The sequence below is a fragment of the Pseudopipra pipra genome, chromosome Z (genome assembly GCF_036250125.1).
Source record: "Pseudopipra pipra isolate bDixPip1 chromosome Z, bDixPip1.hap1, whole genome shotgun sequence".
Classification (NCBI taxonomy): Eukaryota; Metazoa; Chordata; class Aves; order Passeriformes; family Pipridae; genus Pseudopipra; species Pseudopipra pipra.
The window spans coordinates 37,982,573-37,999,129 of NC_087581.1; the positions used below are offsets into that span (position 1 = coordinate 37,982,573).

The 16,557-nt window shown below is 45.9% G+C and overlaps 1 protein-coding gene across 1 annotated transcript; it reads right to left on the reverse strand.

The window, feature by feature from the left end:
* Window positions 1-7,406: 7,406 nt before the first annotated feature.
* Window positions 7,407-12,070, reverse strand: GAS1 (growth arrest specific 1). Its single transcript, XM_064642881.1, has one exon. It carries the CDS (start codon window positions 10,033-10,035, stop codon window positions 9,058-9,060), a length of 978 nt encoding a protein of 325 aa, XP_064498951.1. The 5' UTR covers window positions 10,036-12,070; the 3' UTR covers window positions 7,407-9,057.
* Between the last annotated feature and the right edge of the window lie 4,487 nt (window positions 12,071-16,557).

A 16,557-nucleotide genomic window follows, 5' to 3' on the forward strand; every position in this document is an offset into this window, starting at 1 on the left:
CCACCCCCACAGTAAAGAATTTCTTCCTAATATCTACTATAAGCCTGCCCTCCTTCAGCTTAAAGCCATTCCCCCCTTGTCCTATCACTACATGCCCTTGCAAAACGTCCCTCTCCAGCTTTCTTGTAATCCCCCCTTAGGTATTGAAAGGCTACTAAAAGATCTCCTCAGAGCCTTCTCTTCACCAGGCTGAACAACCCCAGCTCTATCAGCCTGTCTTCAAAGGAGAGACGCTCCAGCCCTGTGAAAAGCTTAGTGGCCTTCCTCTGGATTCATTCCAAGAGACCAACATCTTTCTTGTGTTGGAGATCCTAAACCTGGATGCAATACTCCAGGTAGGAGTACTCCAGGTAGGGTCTTATAAGAGTGGAGTAGAAAGCCAGAATACCCTCCCTCGACCTGTTGGTCACGGCTCTTTTGATGCAGCCCAGGATGTGGTTAGCCTTCAGGGCTCCAAGCGCACATTGCCGGCTCATATCAAGCTTTTTGTCCACAAACACCTCCAAGTTTTTCTCTGCAGGGCTAGTATGGCAGCCTGTACTTGTACTTGGGATTGCCCTGACCCAGCTGTAGGACCTTGCACTTGGCTTTTTTGAACTTCATGAGGTTCACACAGGCCCAGCTCTCCAGCCTGTCGAGGTCCCTCTGGGTGGTATTCCTTCCCTCCAGCCAGTTGACTACACCACACAGCTTGATGTCATCTACAAATTTGCTGGGGGTGCACTCAATCCCACTATCCACGTCACTAACAAAGATGTTAAACAGCACCAGTCCCAACACCTATCCCCAAGGACAACACTCATCACTGGTCTCCACTTAGACATTGAGCCAATGACTGCAGCTCTCTGACTGTGACCATTCAGCCAATTTCTTATCCACTTAGTGGTCCATCCATCAAATCCATGTCTCTTCAGTTTAGAGACAAGGATGTTGTGTGGGACAGTGTCCACTGCTTTGCACAAATTTGGGTACATGACATCTGTTGCCCTTCCCTCATCCACCACTGCTGTAATCCTGTCGTAGAAGGCCACTAAATGTGTCAGGCATGATTTACCCTTAGTGCAGCCATGTTGGTTGTCACCAATCAGCCACTTATTTACCATGTGTCTTAGCATAGTTTCCAGGAGGATCTGATCCATAATCTTGCCAAGCACTGAGGGGAGGCTGACTAGCCTGTAGTTCCCTGGGTCTTCCTTATTTCCCTTTTTAAAAACGGAAGATTTTTAAAGTCAGTGGGAACTCTACTGGACTGACATGATTTCTCAAATACAATGGACAGTGGCTTAGCCACTTCCTCCACCAGTTCCCTCAGGACCCTCAGATACATTTCATCAGGTCCCATGGACTTGTGCACCTTCAGGTTCCTGAGAATATTCTCAACCCTGATCTTCTACTACAGTGGGCAGGTCTTCATTCTCGTAATCCCTTGTTTCACCTTTTGCAACTTATGCAGTGAGTCTGGAGCACTTGCAAGTGAAGACTGAGGCAAAAAAGTTGTTGAGTCCCTCAAGCCTTCTACATGTCCTGGGTGACCTGATGTTCTGTATCCTTCCTGAAGGGACCCACATTTTCCCTTCTTTTATTGCTGATGTACCTAAAGAAACTTTTTTTGTTACCCTGGATTTCCTTGGCTAGATTTACTTCTGCCAGTGCTTTAACTTTCCTAACCATCTCCCTTGCTGTTCAGGCAATTTCTCTGTATTCCTCCCAGGCTACTTTTCCCTGCTTCCACCCTCTGTAAGCTACCAGTTTTTCCAGAAGCTCCTTGTTCATCCATGCAATCCTCCTGGAATTCTTTTCTGATTTTCTCTTTGTAGGGACGCAATATGTCAGAATGCAATAGAATTACAGAGGACAGGCGAGTACCCTGTTAGAGAAATATCCAAATATAAGTGTTAACATGCTAAAACTACAAAGGTCATGCTAACAATAGGCTTCCTCAGCTGCTATCAATATTTGAACTAGAAGGCTTAGAGTCATTGCCAGTGGATGACCAGAAATTACAGTGCTTGTATTTGTACTGTTTAAACCACCTAGCTTCCTATATTTTTTAAACAATTAAAAGTAAGCAAACCAAATATACACTCACACCATAGAGTAGCAAGTGATTGCATTATTTTAGTATAAGACATTATAAACAGGTGAGGCTTGATTTTGTATTAATAGATGGCATCTAGCAAGCTATATTTATTTACATGTGTTACATTTTTATGTGTTTTGTGACTACACTATTGTATTGCATTGTCTATATTTACATGCAGACATACGTGTAAGGGAGAAGATTCAGTGGTCTTTTATTTCTGTTGTTTCAAGGCAGCAACATACTGTGGTGACAAGTGCTCACGACATGTTTATAAACAAGCATTTGTCTCTTGCACTCCCAGTTTCCTCCAAATTCTTTTTCCTTATCCTTCCCTTTTTTAACCAAAATGCCCATTTTCCAATTTATAAATGTTACTGTCAGACACTTTCATTTTCTTCATTACATTCCCTTATATTTCACTATTTCCTTTGTGTTATAGTTCTTCTCTCCCTCTTTTCTCCAGGTCCTGGACTAAATTCTATTTCTTGTCTTCACTCTCTTCCTAAATTTCCATTGACCCCTTATCAACTGTTTCCACCCTCTCTGCCCCTGTAGGCATGTGTAACAGCCATGTCCGCTCCTCAATCTCCATGCATCACCATCTCCATTGCAATATGCCATATGTGTTCCTGAGACTCATGTCACTCTGTATCTACCCAAAGACCCTTCTGGATGTCCCATCATCAGATCAATATTACAATCACAGAATTATGGAAAGTTATTTAATGGGACCTCCAGAGATCGTCTACTCCCAACTTTTTCTAGAAGCTGTATTCCAGCCAATGGTAGATGAAGTCATATGTAACTCTTGCTAGCCAAGTCTTGAAAACTTCTAACAATGGAGGTCACAGAGTTTCTCTAGGAATCCTGTCTTGGTGCTGCACTACCTCCTTCAGCTCCCGGAAAAGTTCTTCCTAATGCTCAGTCTGAGTCTACCGGCCACAGTTAGTGCCTGCTGCACCTTGTCATACCTTCTTTCTAGTACTACCAAGAAGAGTCTGGCCCTGCAGTCTTTACAGAAGTCCCTTCCTATGGCTATAGGCTACCATTAGGTTCCTGGTAGTCTCTTCTCAGCTAGACTAAAGTTCAGCTTCCTCATCTTTTCCTTATTGGTCACAAACTCTAGGCATTCTGACAGCCTTCCACCAGCCCCTCAAATTTTCAATATCCTTCCTTAACTTGAGAGAGGAATTGTCTCAAAACTGGACACAGTGTTTAAGTGCAAGGTCATGAACACCAAGAACATGGGGATGATAGCTTTCACCTTAAGCTTATGGAGACGCGGGGGGGGAAAATCCTTTCCAAAGCTAAATATTCATCTTACTTCCATATTACTCCTATTTTCTGGCTCTGCCATCATTATTAAAGCCAGCTACCTTTCTGTGTTGCCTTCTGTCATTTTCAATCTGTGTCTCAGCTAACTTCCTGATATTTTTTGCAGCTTCATTCTCCTCATTAGCAAGTACACTGTTTATTCATTGTCCAAACTTTATCTACACAGTGGGCATCTCCTTTCCTTACCCTTTCTTCCTCTCACCCACTCGAGATACCACTTTTGAAAGTGAATCCCTTTTTACGTAGTCATGTCTTCACTCTGTATCACTTTATTCATGTATTTCTAGGTTGCCTACACATCACACTTCATCTCATGACCCATCCTACTAAACCTCAGTCCACGTATTTCCTTACTCTGGGGTGTTCCTCTTTCCCTTTGCTGGCGTATGTCCAAGGTATAGTATTAATGCTATATCACTGTGTGTTAAGAAAAATCTCTCTTCATGCACATTCAGCTTATACTATATTATCCACTTGACTCATAATAAATTCATTTTAAAAAGAAACTTTAAAGAAAAGAAGGGTTTGTCAATGACTACTTTAATTTTAAGCACCAAACTCTCATCACTAGCAGTAGCTACATAAGTCATCCTTCGTTATTGTTTTATTTTTATGCCCCTCAGTTACATTTGCACTGGCTGAATTTTGGAAGTAAATATCCAAAATATTAGCTGAAAGCTTCTTCAGAAAGCAAATCTTTCCCACATCCTTCCCTGCAGTTCCTCTTTAAGAGGTGTCAGAATGGCTGAGAGAATGAAGTGGCTCCACATTGTTTGCCTGAACTATTATGTGTTTAACATTTCCATAACAAAAGTGCCACTCGACTTCTCCCCGATTAATGCAGCTCGAGGGCTCTTGTCCTCCTTTAATAAAACATTGTTGAAATCATTTATTTAGAGCCCCTGGTTACTAGTGGGAGAATGACCATCTTTGTGCCAAAATATAGTGTATACAGTCCACTATTTTGTAGTAGATCATTCTGTTATTTAAGAAATTGATTAAATGGATGTCTTAGAAAGTATTTATGCTAATAGCACATAACTTATGTCATTCAGACAGTCAATGTGAGCCTTTTCAACTGTCTACCACAGCCAATGCCTCCAGTAAAATACAGTAACTTTCGACTTTACTGCTTACAAATCTGTATCACAGACATGAAATCGCACAGAGAAGCACTGCTCTTCCTATTTGCAAATCTTTTCTGTTGCACGACTACCTGTTTCTCCTGAGGACTTGCAATGGGTGTTACCACAGGCCGTGTGGCAGTGTGTGATGTTATTACTGGGGACAGGAACAAAATCGTTTGAAGGTCTGAATTTTTTTTTAGGGACATCTGAAGATGCAATGCAACTCAGTCACTCAAGAAGCATTTTCCATTACTCAGTTGGTGATGATTTTGTGTCCCACTACTTTTTATACGTGCACTTGAAGTACCTCTCACCTTCCAAAGGAGAAACAACCTTCAAAAGAAAAAAAACAAACCAAAAAGCAAGTACTGCTTTTGCATTGCATTGAGATGGAATGTCTGGTTCTGCACCTGCAAAGCTGTCTGCCACCACCTTTGCAGCCCTTTCTATGTCCTATAGGTCCATGCCTGCAGTGAGAGATCTGGTACACCAGAAGCTCTTAGGAGGAGTGGAGAGGAGATTGTAACAAAAATCCATCATGCCTTCCAATGTGATCATGAAAAGACTTGGCCAAACCAGAGCTTTGCTTATGGCCATTGTAAGCCTTAGTTTCATAACAATTTTAAAGTTATGTATAGCTGTCTGTATACATTGGTGTATATTGTTAAAAATAAACAGAGACCTTATGTTATGTCCATTGTGATTGCATACAAAAGCTTTGCTGTGTGCTTGGGTGATCAGTGAAGCTTGAATCTCCCTCTTTTTACTGTATGGTCACTGTCAGTTCAATGAACTGCCTCCTTGTTCTCCACCATTGTCCCACACTCCCTTAAACATTTGTCACTGAAGTGCCTGCAAAGACAAATAAACTGTCACCAAGAATTCAAACCTGGTAACTGGGAATGAAAAGGGAGCAGAACCTAGTGGATTATTTTACATGAAATGATGGAAAGTTCCTTCTCCCCCTGGAAGAGATAGGCTGGACAGGACCTCAGCACAGAGCACTATCCAATACCCAGACACACAAGAGAACTTCCCTTCCTGTGAAAAATTTCCCTCTGTCAGGGAATGTGAAGTCTTTTCCTTGCTTAAATCTGTCCTTGCTACATTACTTGACAGTTCAAGAATTTCCATTTGTCTAAATATCGTGCAAAAGACATAGAGATTTGATGGACATCAACATCTGCACAGGCTTTTTTGGCTGGGACACATACCAATACAGGCTGCCATTCCTCCTGGAAATTGTGCTTACTTCGACAACAGAATAAAACCCACAGAGGTATTTCCTTATGGAGAGGAGCTCACAGGACAGAATTAGTTCAGCTGTATTTACTGTACAATTATTTAAATTAAAACAATCCACTTTCTGTGGAGAAGGAAGCATACAGATGAGTCGTCCCTGCCTAGTGGTGCTCAGTGTTGATTTATTCCAGGCAGATGTTTCTGACAGGAGCTTGTAAAATCAAGTCTTGAGTTTATTGTAACAGCTAATTATCAGTGATTTTTAGTGTTAATGTCTTTACTCCTAACTGAAGAAAAATAAAGGTTTTTAGCTGGGACTTAATTTTTCATCAACAACGAGTTAAATAGTTCTTGTGGGTGCTAACTGTTGACAAACTGAAAATATGTTTCTGGTCATCTTCTGAAGAGGTATTTAAGATCATCCCTACCCATTTGTGAACTCAGCACTTTGTATAGAAAGCTGACTCTATTTACAAGACTCACTCAGCTACTCCGTCCTCCTCCTGAAGAAACAGTTTCCAGCTTTGTTTTAATAATAAGCTTACTCAACCATTCAGATGACTTTAAAAACAAACTTCAGATCATAGCCGCGCATGATACTCACACACTTGTTAGGTATCTCAGCTATTTGGGGCTGGTTTATGCGAGTGCATGTGCACTTGTGTGCATTGACTGCTGGGCAATATAATCAAATTCACATCCTGAAGAAATAATAAAATAATCTTTCATTGAAATAACTAATCCAGAAGCAGGGATTTCTAATTTTGTTGATTTATACAACAGACAGATGTGGATTTGTGCTCTGTCAAGATCTGGTAAGATGAAAAAAAAATTTCTTGCTAATCTGTCGCCCCCTCAGTCAAAGTTTATTTGTGGTAGCTTTCAAACTTCTGACTTGCCTTGCAATTACAGCCTTTAAAACGAAAAGCTTTAAATAAACACCATCAATAGAAGATAAATAAACTTTTTCCCCCTGCCTTTTTTTTTTTTTTTTTTTTGGTGAGTGCCTAGCTTGACAGTCCAAACTCAAATCCCCAGAGGACTGAGCTCTCTCTTTTGTGTTAATGTTTAAAAGATTTTCCAATGCTGGAGTTTATTCCTACTGCAAACATTTCTATTTACAAGGTCAAGTGTATCAGCACTCGACACAGCTTAAGAGTGTAATTATTTATCTAAGGGTGTTTGAGTGTAGATCAGTAGCTCTGGCAGCAAACCAGGCTTCAACACGATGCAAAGCAACTCCTAAGAACAGTATTACAAGATCTAGTAATTGCTGATCCCTTCAGTGTGTTTACTTTTGCATTCTTCGTTGTGGGAGAAGGCAGGCTGAGTGATAAACTTTCCGTTTTGTTGCAGTCGCCTTGATGCCTGTGCCCTTGCCTGCCCCAAGAGAAGCCTTGTTCGAAACGCTTGCCACCTCTGTGTGATGTATTTCTCACCACTTGTTTGCACGCCTAGGAGCATTTCTACATGAGTCAGTGAGAGCAACGTGCCCCCACGAAGAAAGCGCGGTGCATACATACATACAGGAGCACCTTCTTTGAATTGCTTTACTCTTTTCTAGCACTGGCAAGTTACCATGCCAACGCATTATAAAATGAACAACTCATTTAAAGTAGTACTTTCAAAGCTGTATTTACTTTTTGCATGTAATTATTCATTAAAGTAAGAATAGCAGTAATTTACATCCATGTAAAGTATTACAGGCAAACAGAGAATTTTTGTTTGTTGAGTGTTTTTTGGTCTGTTACTCTGCAGTTCAATTCCCCGCTTCCTCCCATCCCCCCCAACCTCGGGTTCTGAGAGTTCAAGTGTCCCTAGAAAACAATTTAACCGCATCCATTATTTAAAGCTCTTTCTTTACTAATTTACACGTTTAGAAAATACAAAAAGCCATACATATTTAAAACACAGGCCTTTTTTACACCTCCTATAAAAAATACAAGGTTTAAGGCAGCTCAGAAATGCGTTCGTACAATTCTAACACGTTCGTAAAGTCTCTTCAAATAAGAAAGTTAACTTTCAATCTGTAAAATACACTGTACATTTGATGTTCTAGAAAATAATTCACTTAATCAGTGTTGCTGGTATCCCTTTAAAGATAAAACGAAACCTGTACCTTTTCAGAAACGAGTAGCAAATGCAGCTATCTGGCAAATAGGATGCAGAATTAAAACTTTTTATTATTTTTTTAAATAAATTATCCCCAAAGCATACAATTTATAGAATTCTATATACAATGAACAGCAACTGGTAACAAATCCCAGTTTTAAATACTTTTTTTATATAAGATTTACCAGAGGTCAGCACCCTGATATGACGAGGCAATAAAACTTTTCAGGATATTTGTACACACATGTTCTCGAGTTTAAAAGTGTCTTTCAAAGATGGCAGTGCAGAGCTCTTTTAAAACAAAAGTTGCATTGTTCAGTATGGCCAACAACTCTGAAAAAAAAATATTTTTTTAATGTCGCTAGGTTACAGAGGAAGAGATGGCTGCTGGCACGCTTTTGTTATAGGGAAGACGTGTGTGCAAGAGTGAGTGCTGTAAACCACCGAATTTATTCAGTCTGCTATTTCCCTAAATTTAATTAATGGCAGATGCGGCGTAAACCCCCTTCAGGTACCACGGCATCATGAAGAGCGAGATGCGGCGAATGATAGTCAAGTTGCTGACTGATCAGTACGGCAACGCTTTGGCAGCAAGTTTGGGTTGCTCTCCTCTTACTAACCTTCATGCCAAAACTCTTAAAAGACCCTCACTACCAGCGTGCTACGACTCCCGGTTTGTACCGGAGGGCAGCTGACGGCCTCGCTCGCAGTCTCTGTCAGCCGCTCCGCTCGCTGGTAACACGAAGGCAGGGTGGCAGCAATTGCATAGTGCACACTCGAGAGAGACCAACACCCGAAACACGAGCGGCCCCTGCGCCACGGCCACAGCTCCAGCCACCGACTCGCAGGGCTGGGCCGGGGCAAGGGGGCGGAGGGGGGCGGCAGGCAGCAGCGGAGGCAGGCGGGGAGACACGGAGGGAGGGGGCGCCGGGGCGATGGGTCGGGAGGTCCACGGCCGGAACGTTTATAGCCGCTCCGCGCCGAGAGGCCCCGCCGGCCGGATCCCCGGCCGCCGCGGGAGCGTTCGACTGGAGGCCCGCGGCGGCTCGGCGCGGGGGGCCTGGCCCGGCCCGGCCCGGCGGTGGGGACGGAGGGAGGCAGTGGTGAAGACAGTCAGTGACAGAGGGAGGCAGGGAAGGATGCGAAGAGGGAGGGATACTAGAGCCGCGGCAGCAGGGGCAGCAAGACGGAGGCGAGCAGCGCCGCGGCCGCCGCGGCGGGCCGGCCAGCGCTATCCGCCTGCACTGGGAAGCCGGGATCGGCGCCGGCATTGTCCTCCGCGTCGTCCCTCCCCTTCTGGCTCGGCTCCTCCTCGTAGTCTTCGTCGTAGTACTCCTCCAGGCCGCCGTCCGAGCCGCCGCTGCTGCCCGCGCTGTTGCCGCCCATGTCGGCGCCGAAGCAGAGGCGTGCCATGTTCTCCTTGACCGACTCGCAGATGGGCCGTTCCAGCCCGTCGCAGACGCAGTCGTTGAGCAGCACGGCCTTGGGCACGGCCAGCATGTCCTCGATGACAGCGCGGCACTCGGGCGTGCAGCGCAGCCCGTTGAACAGCTTCCCGCAGTAGGTCATGTAGCGGTTCAGCGCCAGGCTGCAGCGGCTGTCCCAGTCGCAGCGCCGCCGCGCCTCCGTGCAGCCCATGACGCCGGGGCCACCGGGGCCGGACCCGCCGGGGCCGCTGCCCGCGGGGCTGCTGGTGCGGGGCAGGCAGGGCTCGATGGCGCGCTTGGTGGCGCGGCAGTTCTCGTCCTGCGCGCAGTCGCAGTCCTCCAGCGCCGGGCCTCGCCGGGTGTGGTTGAGCTGGATGAGCGCCGCGATGCAGTGGCTGGGGCACCGCCGCCTGGAGGGGGCGGCTGCGCCTGCAGCGCCCGTCGGGCCATCCCCGCCGCCCGCCGCCGGCGGCTGCTGCTGCAGGAGCACCGGGGCGCACGCCTCGGCGTACTGGTTGTACGCGTAGCTGCACTCGGGCTCCCCCTGACACTGCAGCACCGCCTGCCAGCAGATCAGCCGCCGGCCCAGCACCAGCGAGCCCCGCGGCGGCCACACTGCGCCCAGCGCCGCCGCCAGCCACAGCCAGGCGGCCGCCCGCGGCCACCGCCGCCTGCCGCCTCCGTGCCGAGCGGGCGAGCGGGCCACCATTGCGGACGGGGGTGGCGGCTGCAGCCGCGGGCGAGCGGGGAAGAGGCGCTAGTAGACGAGAAGAAAGAGGAGGAAGAGGAGGAGGAGAAGGAGCTGCAGTCCGTGGAAAAGTTTCCAAAACTCCCGCCGGCCGTGTGCATGAGGTCTCGCATCAATCCATGCACGCCGGGCCCGGGGCTCTCCAGCCCCCGGGAGCTGAAGCCGTGGGTACGAAGCAGGCGTCCTGTGCCGTCCTTTGCCCACCTCCCGCTGTTCCCGGCTCGGCTCGGCGGTGGCGGAGGCGCCCGGAGAGGTGCAGGGGGAGTCAGAGCAAACAGGGGCTCGGACGACAGTGGATCCAGATTGCACTCGGGGAATTGCAGGTTGCGCCGGGAGAGCTCATAGTGCTGTCCTGCTCTTCATGCAGTTCCGTCTTTTTTTTTTTCCCCCTCCACAAAGTAAATGCCCAGCTGCTGCTGCCTCCTCGGGCGCTTTTAACTCTCCGCTCGAAGCATCTCTGCACATGCCAGCCGCTCCGATCCCATTTACAGTCCCAGTTCCGCTCACTCCCTCTCGGTACTGGTCGCACTTTAGGGTGGCGAGGAGAAGAAACGTCTCTCCCCGCTAGCAAGACGAGAGCACGGGGAAAGGAGAAGAGGCAGCCTTCGCGGTCTCTTTCTGTCTGGGCGACTGATGCTGCTTCTGTTGTCAACACGCCCTGCAAGCTGCTCTACGGATCCGTCTGTGGATCTTTTTTTCTTTGAAAGGCTTTAAATACAAAAGTGCCCTCCGAGCAGCAGCAATGTGCTCTGATTAGGCTCCATTATGCATGCATGGAAAAGCAAACAAACAAAAAAAATTAGCAACGCTTCTTCTTTTACACATTCCCCCCCAGCCTGCGCTCTCTCGCTCTCTTTCTCTCTTTCTCCACTTTTTTCTCCTTTCGCTCGGCCCCCTTTCCCTGCCTCGCCACTTGCCATTGGCCCAGCCTGTTGTTGAAACCTTTTTCTTTTCCCCCTCCTTCTCTTTACGATGTGCTGGAGGGAGGGAAGGAGAGAGGGGGGCCGGAGGGCAGCTCACATTCAAAGCTTGAAAGGAAAGGCTTAAGGAGAGTGACAGCCCCCCGAGGAGCCCCTCCTCCCGTTAAGGCGGCGCGGCGGCCGGGCGAGAGGCGCTCGGCGGCAGCGGGCGGGCCAGTGCCCCGGGGCTGCCCGGGCCGTGGCGGCTTCGCAGGGTGCTCGGCAGCACCGCGCCGGGGACGGGCGGCGGAGCTCTCCGTGCTGCTCTTGCGGGGACGTTGCTCTGACGCTCGTCCTGCTCTTTACAACGAGGGGGGTAAAAAAAAAAAGGTCTCTAGCCCGGATGACGTGTGTACCCGAACTTCCCAGTGATTCAAGTCAGGGCAGAGCCGCTTCCAGAAAGGTAGGGAGGATCAGGCTCAAAATGGGACCGAGTTTGTTCTTACTGAAATAGAGACAGATCTCCTGGTTTCGGTGTGCTAGTACATTCAGGGAGAGCAAAGCTCTCTCTATTAGTGGTGTACTGCGACCATGTAAGTACTTCATTGCTATGCCTTCAGTATTGCAACTTGCCACTTCCCACATACTCCACCGATTTTAAACTCATTCAACTCAGGTTCTCGCCTGAGGTTTTTGTGCACGGTTTTAAAACACTGACCTACAATGGTGTCTCGTGACAGAAATACAGTAAATCTGAGTATAGTTCTTTGATAATTTATCTGCCAACTAGTAAAAAGTTTTTAAAAGTCTGTTAGAGAGTTTTCAGTGAAAGCAAAATACTTGCTGAAGTCTTCCGTTCGCTTTGCTTTGCTTATAAGGAAGTAGATATAAAAATATTAAGGCACAACGAGAGGAGTATAGCAAAGTAAATAGTGGTGAATTTACCCACTGCCTTTCGTTTCAGTGCTACCTTAATTCCAGAGCAACATCGTCTCCAACCACAAGGGGCATCGGTATCTGCTGCCTGTCAAAACTGGCGCTTTTTTTCATCCTGAGACTATCAACTCCATCTGTCACAAAAATCAGGACAAAATCTGTTTTCCAGAAACTCGGTGATTTTGGAATCCCATGCGTTGTGGAATAATGTCTGTCTAAAAGCACATGGACTGTGTAATGGTGGTGTGGTGTGGCTGGGAGTCAGTATGATTGATGTTTTGAGAAACATTCTTAAGGACTTGCTCCATTGTCATCAATTTTACAAGTTGCTTGTGTTTCTCCTTCAGTATAGTTTTGCGTATTCTGTTGCAGAAGTTGTTGTTTTTTAATCTGTGAAAACTGCGTACAGAAACCCTGCCTTCATCCTCCTAGTTTAGAGCTGTTTCTTTTAATTCTTGTTGAATGGTGGTATTAAAAATGCCAGATGCCATTCAGGCAGGGTGCAATAAATGCATCAGCTATCTACACTGGGATTGCTCAGGCATTACTTTGTAGTCTTGTTCACTGATGATAACACTGTCACTGGTGGAAATCCGCTAGTTTGGGGTGGCTAGGTTGAAGATGGCATTGCAGGCTCTATACAAAGTGCTGCTGTGGTGTCTGATTTCTAGGGAAACCAGTCCACCATGCAGCTAGAAAGAATGAGGCCTGGATGCTGGGGTGTTCCAGACATAGAAAGTCTGAAAAAGGGGACTTCAATGGAAAACAGGCATGCCTTGTGGCCTCCTGAGCTTCCCCAGCACAGGAGAGTAGGAGTGGCTGTCTATCCCAGTGGGGCTGCCTTCTGTGGACAGCTGGGGGATGAGTTCTGCCCCTTCCCAGCTCCTGCCTTCATCTACAGAATCCATCCAGCTCGACTGTACTTCATTTCTGGAGCAGAAAGCAGGCTGTTGACTTAGTGAGGAAAGACAGCCGCTGAACTTCGGACCTCCCAGGAGGGGGAGTAGAGGAGCCTTCACTGCCGACCTTGCACCCTTGCGTGACTGGGAAGAGGCTGCTGTGGTGCTGCCTGAGCAGAAAGTGGATCAGTGCCTGGTAGCACTAGTGCTGACGGGCTTCCCTGGCTAGGGACAGTGTTCATTTTGCCTGCCGGTCTGAAAGGCAAGGCGTGGCGTGAAGTACTGCATTATTCATAGGCAGAGATTTTCACATACAGCTTTCAGTTAAAGAAATGCAAGTTTCATACAGTAGTAATAATAAGGCAAATGTTGACTGAAGTTTGGAATTATCTTTGGTATCTTAAAACTGACAGAAATTTTAACAGAAAATAGCTGGGCTCTTCAATTCTCACACCTTTTAGCCATCTAGAATATGATCATCTACATCCAGGATTATATTCTAATCAATAAATTAGCTTCTTGAAATGCTTTAAAACTTACTTGTCTGTCCTTATTTATTGAGCATTTGGTTCTGTCTGTATTTGTAACTGCCATTTTGGGTGAGGACTCCAGGGATCACAGTGCTCTGTTGGAGGAAAGAATTGTTTTCTTGTATGGAACTAAACCTAGGGAAATAACTGTCTGGCCCCACTTCTTTGATTGTGGTTTTCTAACAACAGAAATGGTTTTGTCAAACTCAGCTTTTCGGTTTTCAGAGCAGCTATGAAGGTAAAACAGAAAGCAACTCTCGCTCTGCTTCACAAAGCACCAGATAAGACAATACATCCCACAACTTGATGTATTTTACTTTACACCAGTAAAATAAGATCTGATAGCATTCTGAATTTCCACATTTGCTAGGTTTTTCTATGCCATTTTTTCCTGTCTTAATTAATTTTGTTCTTTACACCAGCTCTCCAAATTATTATAGAGTAACTGTCTTTCAGCACTAGGGGTCATTTTGGCAACCAGAAAAGCCAGTGTTTATCTTATCTGGATTTATTGGAAGGACTCCTGGGCACCTTTTTGTTTAATCCTGATGTCTTTCCCCCCTTTCTTGTTTCACACATTTTCCTAATGGATCTCCTTTCTAAATCATGGGTTTTTTATCTCTTTCTCTGACCTGTTTTTCATTGACAGTGTTTAGAAAATAAGAAAACCAGATAGACACAAAACCAGTTGACCTTAAAAATTTAGCAGTTCACATTCAGTTGTAAATGAAATACATGGCCTGTATATGTGGTTAACTCCTTTCAAATTATTTTTAAGCACATTTCTTTTATTGGATTATATTGCTTTTTTCTGCATTTTAAGATATTTACAACTGCTATTAAAATTTTCTGGCTGTTGTCCTGTGAATTAATTTGCTGTCACAATTTCAGTATGTGCGTCCAATAATATCTTAAATATGTCTCTGATAAGGATACACAGTGAGAGAGCAATTTTTCTTCTTGAAGAAGGGACTCAATTCTCTACTACTAATAGATTTCACCTGCCAGTGAAAGGCAGCATCTTCCTATTTACATCTCTGTAAATAGTTCTCAGAACCTTGGTATTATGGTGCATGAGGGTCATGGGAGGCCGCAAAAGCCCTACTCATAACACCAACATTCATCCTGTAAAAATGGCCCAGTGTCACTCACAGTAGCCTATGTAGATGACTAAATATGAACATGTGCACACTGCATGGTACTTAGATTTGATGTAGCCTCAGAGACCTTTTAATAATACCTTCTGCATTCTAAAGTTACAAAAGAAAAACCTTGTGACTTACCAGATTCCCAGCACAAGCTGGGGGCAGGGGAATGAATATAATACCTTCTCAAGTGGTGTCTGTTTCAATGGAGAAGTAAGGAAGAGTGAAGGCATCTAAATTAGGTTCTTGCTCCACATCTGGAGTAGTTTATCTTTTTATTGTCTGAGCAGGGGCTGCTTAGGAAATTCATGTCTTAAGTTAGCCACCTAAACTAGGTGTGAATTCTCCCCAAAACAGTAATGTTTTCTTCACTAGAATGTGCGTGACTTTCTAGTGTGAGCACCCCTTCTCCCTAATGCTTTAGTCAGAAAGACAAATAATGAACAGGGGGGATAGACAGCAACTGTATTGACCAACAGTCACTTGGTTGAGTTGAAGCTCCTAGCCGATGAGACTACTGAATCTCATGCTGTAGGACCAGTTAGACATTGTTATGTTGGCTTTAGGATATGCATTAACTGCAGAATAGCTACATATAGCCCTAACGATACAATTGCGGTCACAGGCTTAATATCCCCAGTCAACACTCAGCATAGCTGAGGACACAAGGCTTACCAAAAGACATCACTTTGGGGGAGGGTGAGAAGAACAAACCTGTCAATCTGTCCCTGCAATTTCATGTCTAATTCCCTTGATTCGATGCAAAATTGAGGTACTTCTTGTAGCCACTGTTGTTCAAAATGTGGGGGGTGGGAATGTGGTCAAGTCTTTGTGGGTGTGTTGTACAGAATATTTCTTGTTAGAAGATGTACCTGGTTTGTTCAAAACATTTCTGAATATCAGGTCTAAGAATGAGATCGTGCAGCCTACACCTTGCTCCACATCCTGCCCTCCCCCCTCCCTCCCCAGTGCCATGGCAACACAAAACACAAGACCTCTATCTGGTTTCCATGCCTACACCTGCAGGGGTACCATCACCTTTGCCAACACCTGCCCATGACAGGGGGTTGGAACTAGATGATCTGTAAGGTCCCTTCCCAGCCAAACAATTTCATGATAGGGTACCACAGAACCACAGAATATTCTAAGTTGGAAGGGACATACAAGGATTGTCGAGTTCTGCTCTTAAATGAATGGTCTGTACCATGGAATTAAACCCACAACCTTGGTGTTGTTACATGCTCAAGTTCCAACCATCCTGCAATGAGCAGTGACATCTTCAAGTGTATCAGGTTGCTCAAAACCCCATCCAACCTGACCTTGACTTTTCAGGGACAGGGCATCCACCAACTCTCTGCACAATGTGTAGCAGGGTTTCATCATCCTCATTGCAGTAAATTTCTTCTTTATATCTAGTCTGAATTTAAGCGTCTTTTAGTTCAAAACCATTACCCTTGTCCTATTGCTACAGACCCTACTAAGAAGACTATCTCCATCTTTCTTGTAGCCCCCTTTTAGGTACTGGAAGGCCACAATAAGGTCTCCCTGAAATCTTCTCTTCTTCAGCCTGAACAACCACAACTCTCTCAGCCTGTCTTCTTAAGAGAGGTGCTTCATCCCTCTGATCATTTTTGTGGCCTTCTTGACCTGCTCCATTGGGTCTGTATCTTTCCTGGGTGAGGACCCCAGAGTTGGACACTGCACTCCAAGTGGGATGCAAGTACGCATTGCTGGCTCATGTCCAGCTTCTCATCCAGCACTACCCGTAAGTCCTTGAGGACTGCTCTCAATCCCTTTGTCCCCCAGCCTGTATTGATACCAGGGGTTACCCTGACACAAGTGCAGGACCTTGCACTTGGCCTTGTTAAACTGATGATGTTCCCATGGGCCCACTTCTCAAGCTTGTCCAACTCCCTCTGGATGGCATCCTGTCTTTCAGGGGTGTCAATCACACCCACTTGGGTTGGTATCACCTGCAAATTTGCTGGGGGTGCACTCAATCCCTTTGTCTATGTCACTGATTAAGATATTTAACAGTACTGGTCTCAGTAAGGACTCCTGAGGGACCCCACTT

Coding starts and splice junctions, on each gene's coding strand:
- GAS1 (XM_064642881.1), bottom strand. CDS start 10,035: ATGGTGGCCCGCTCGCCCGCTCGGCACGGAGGCGGCAGGCGGCGGTGG.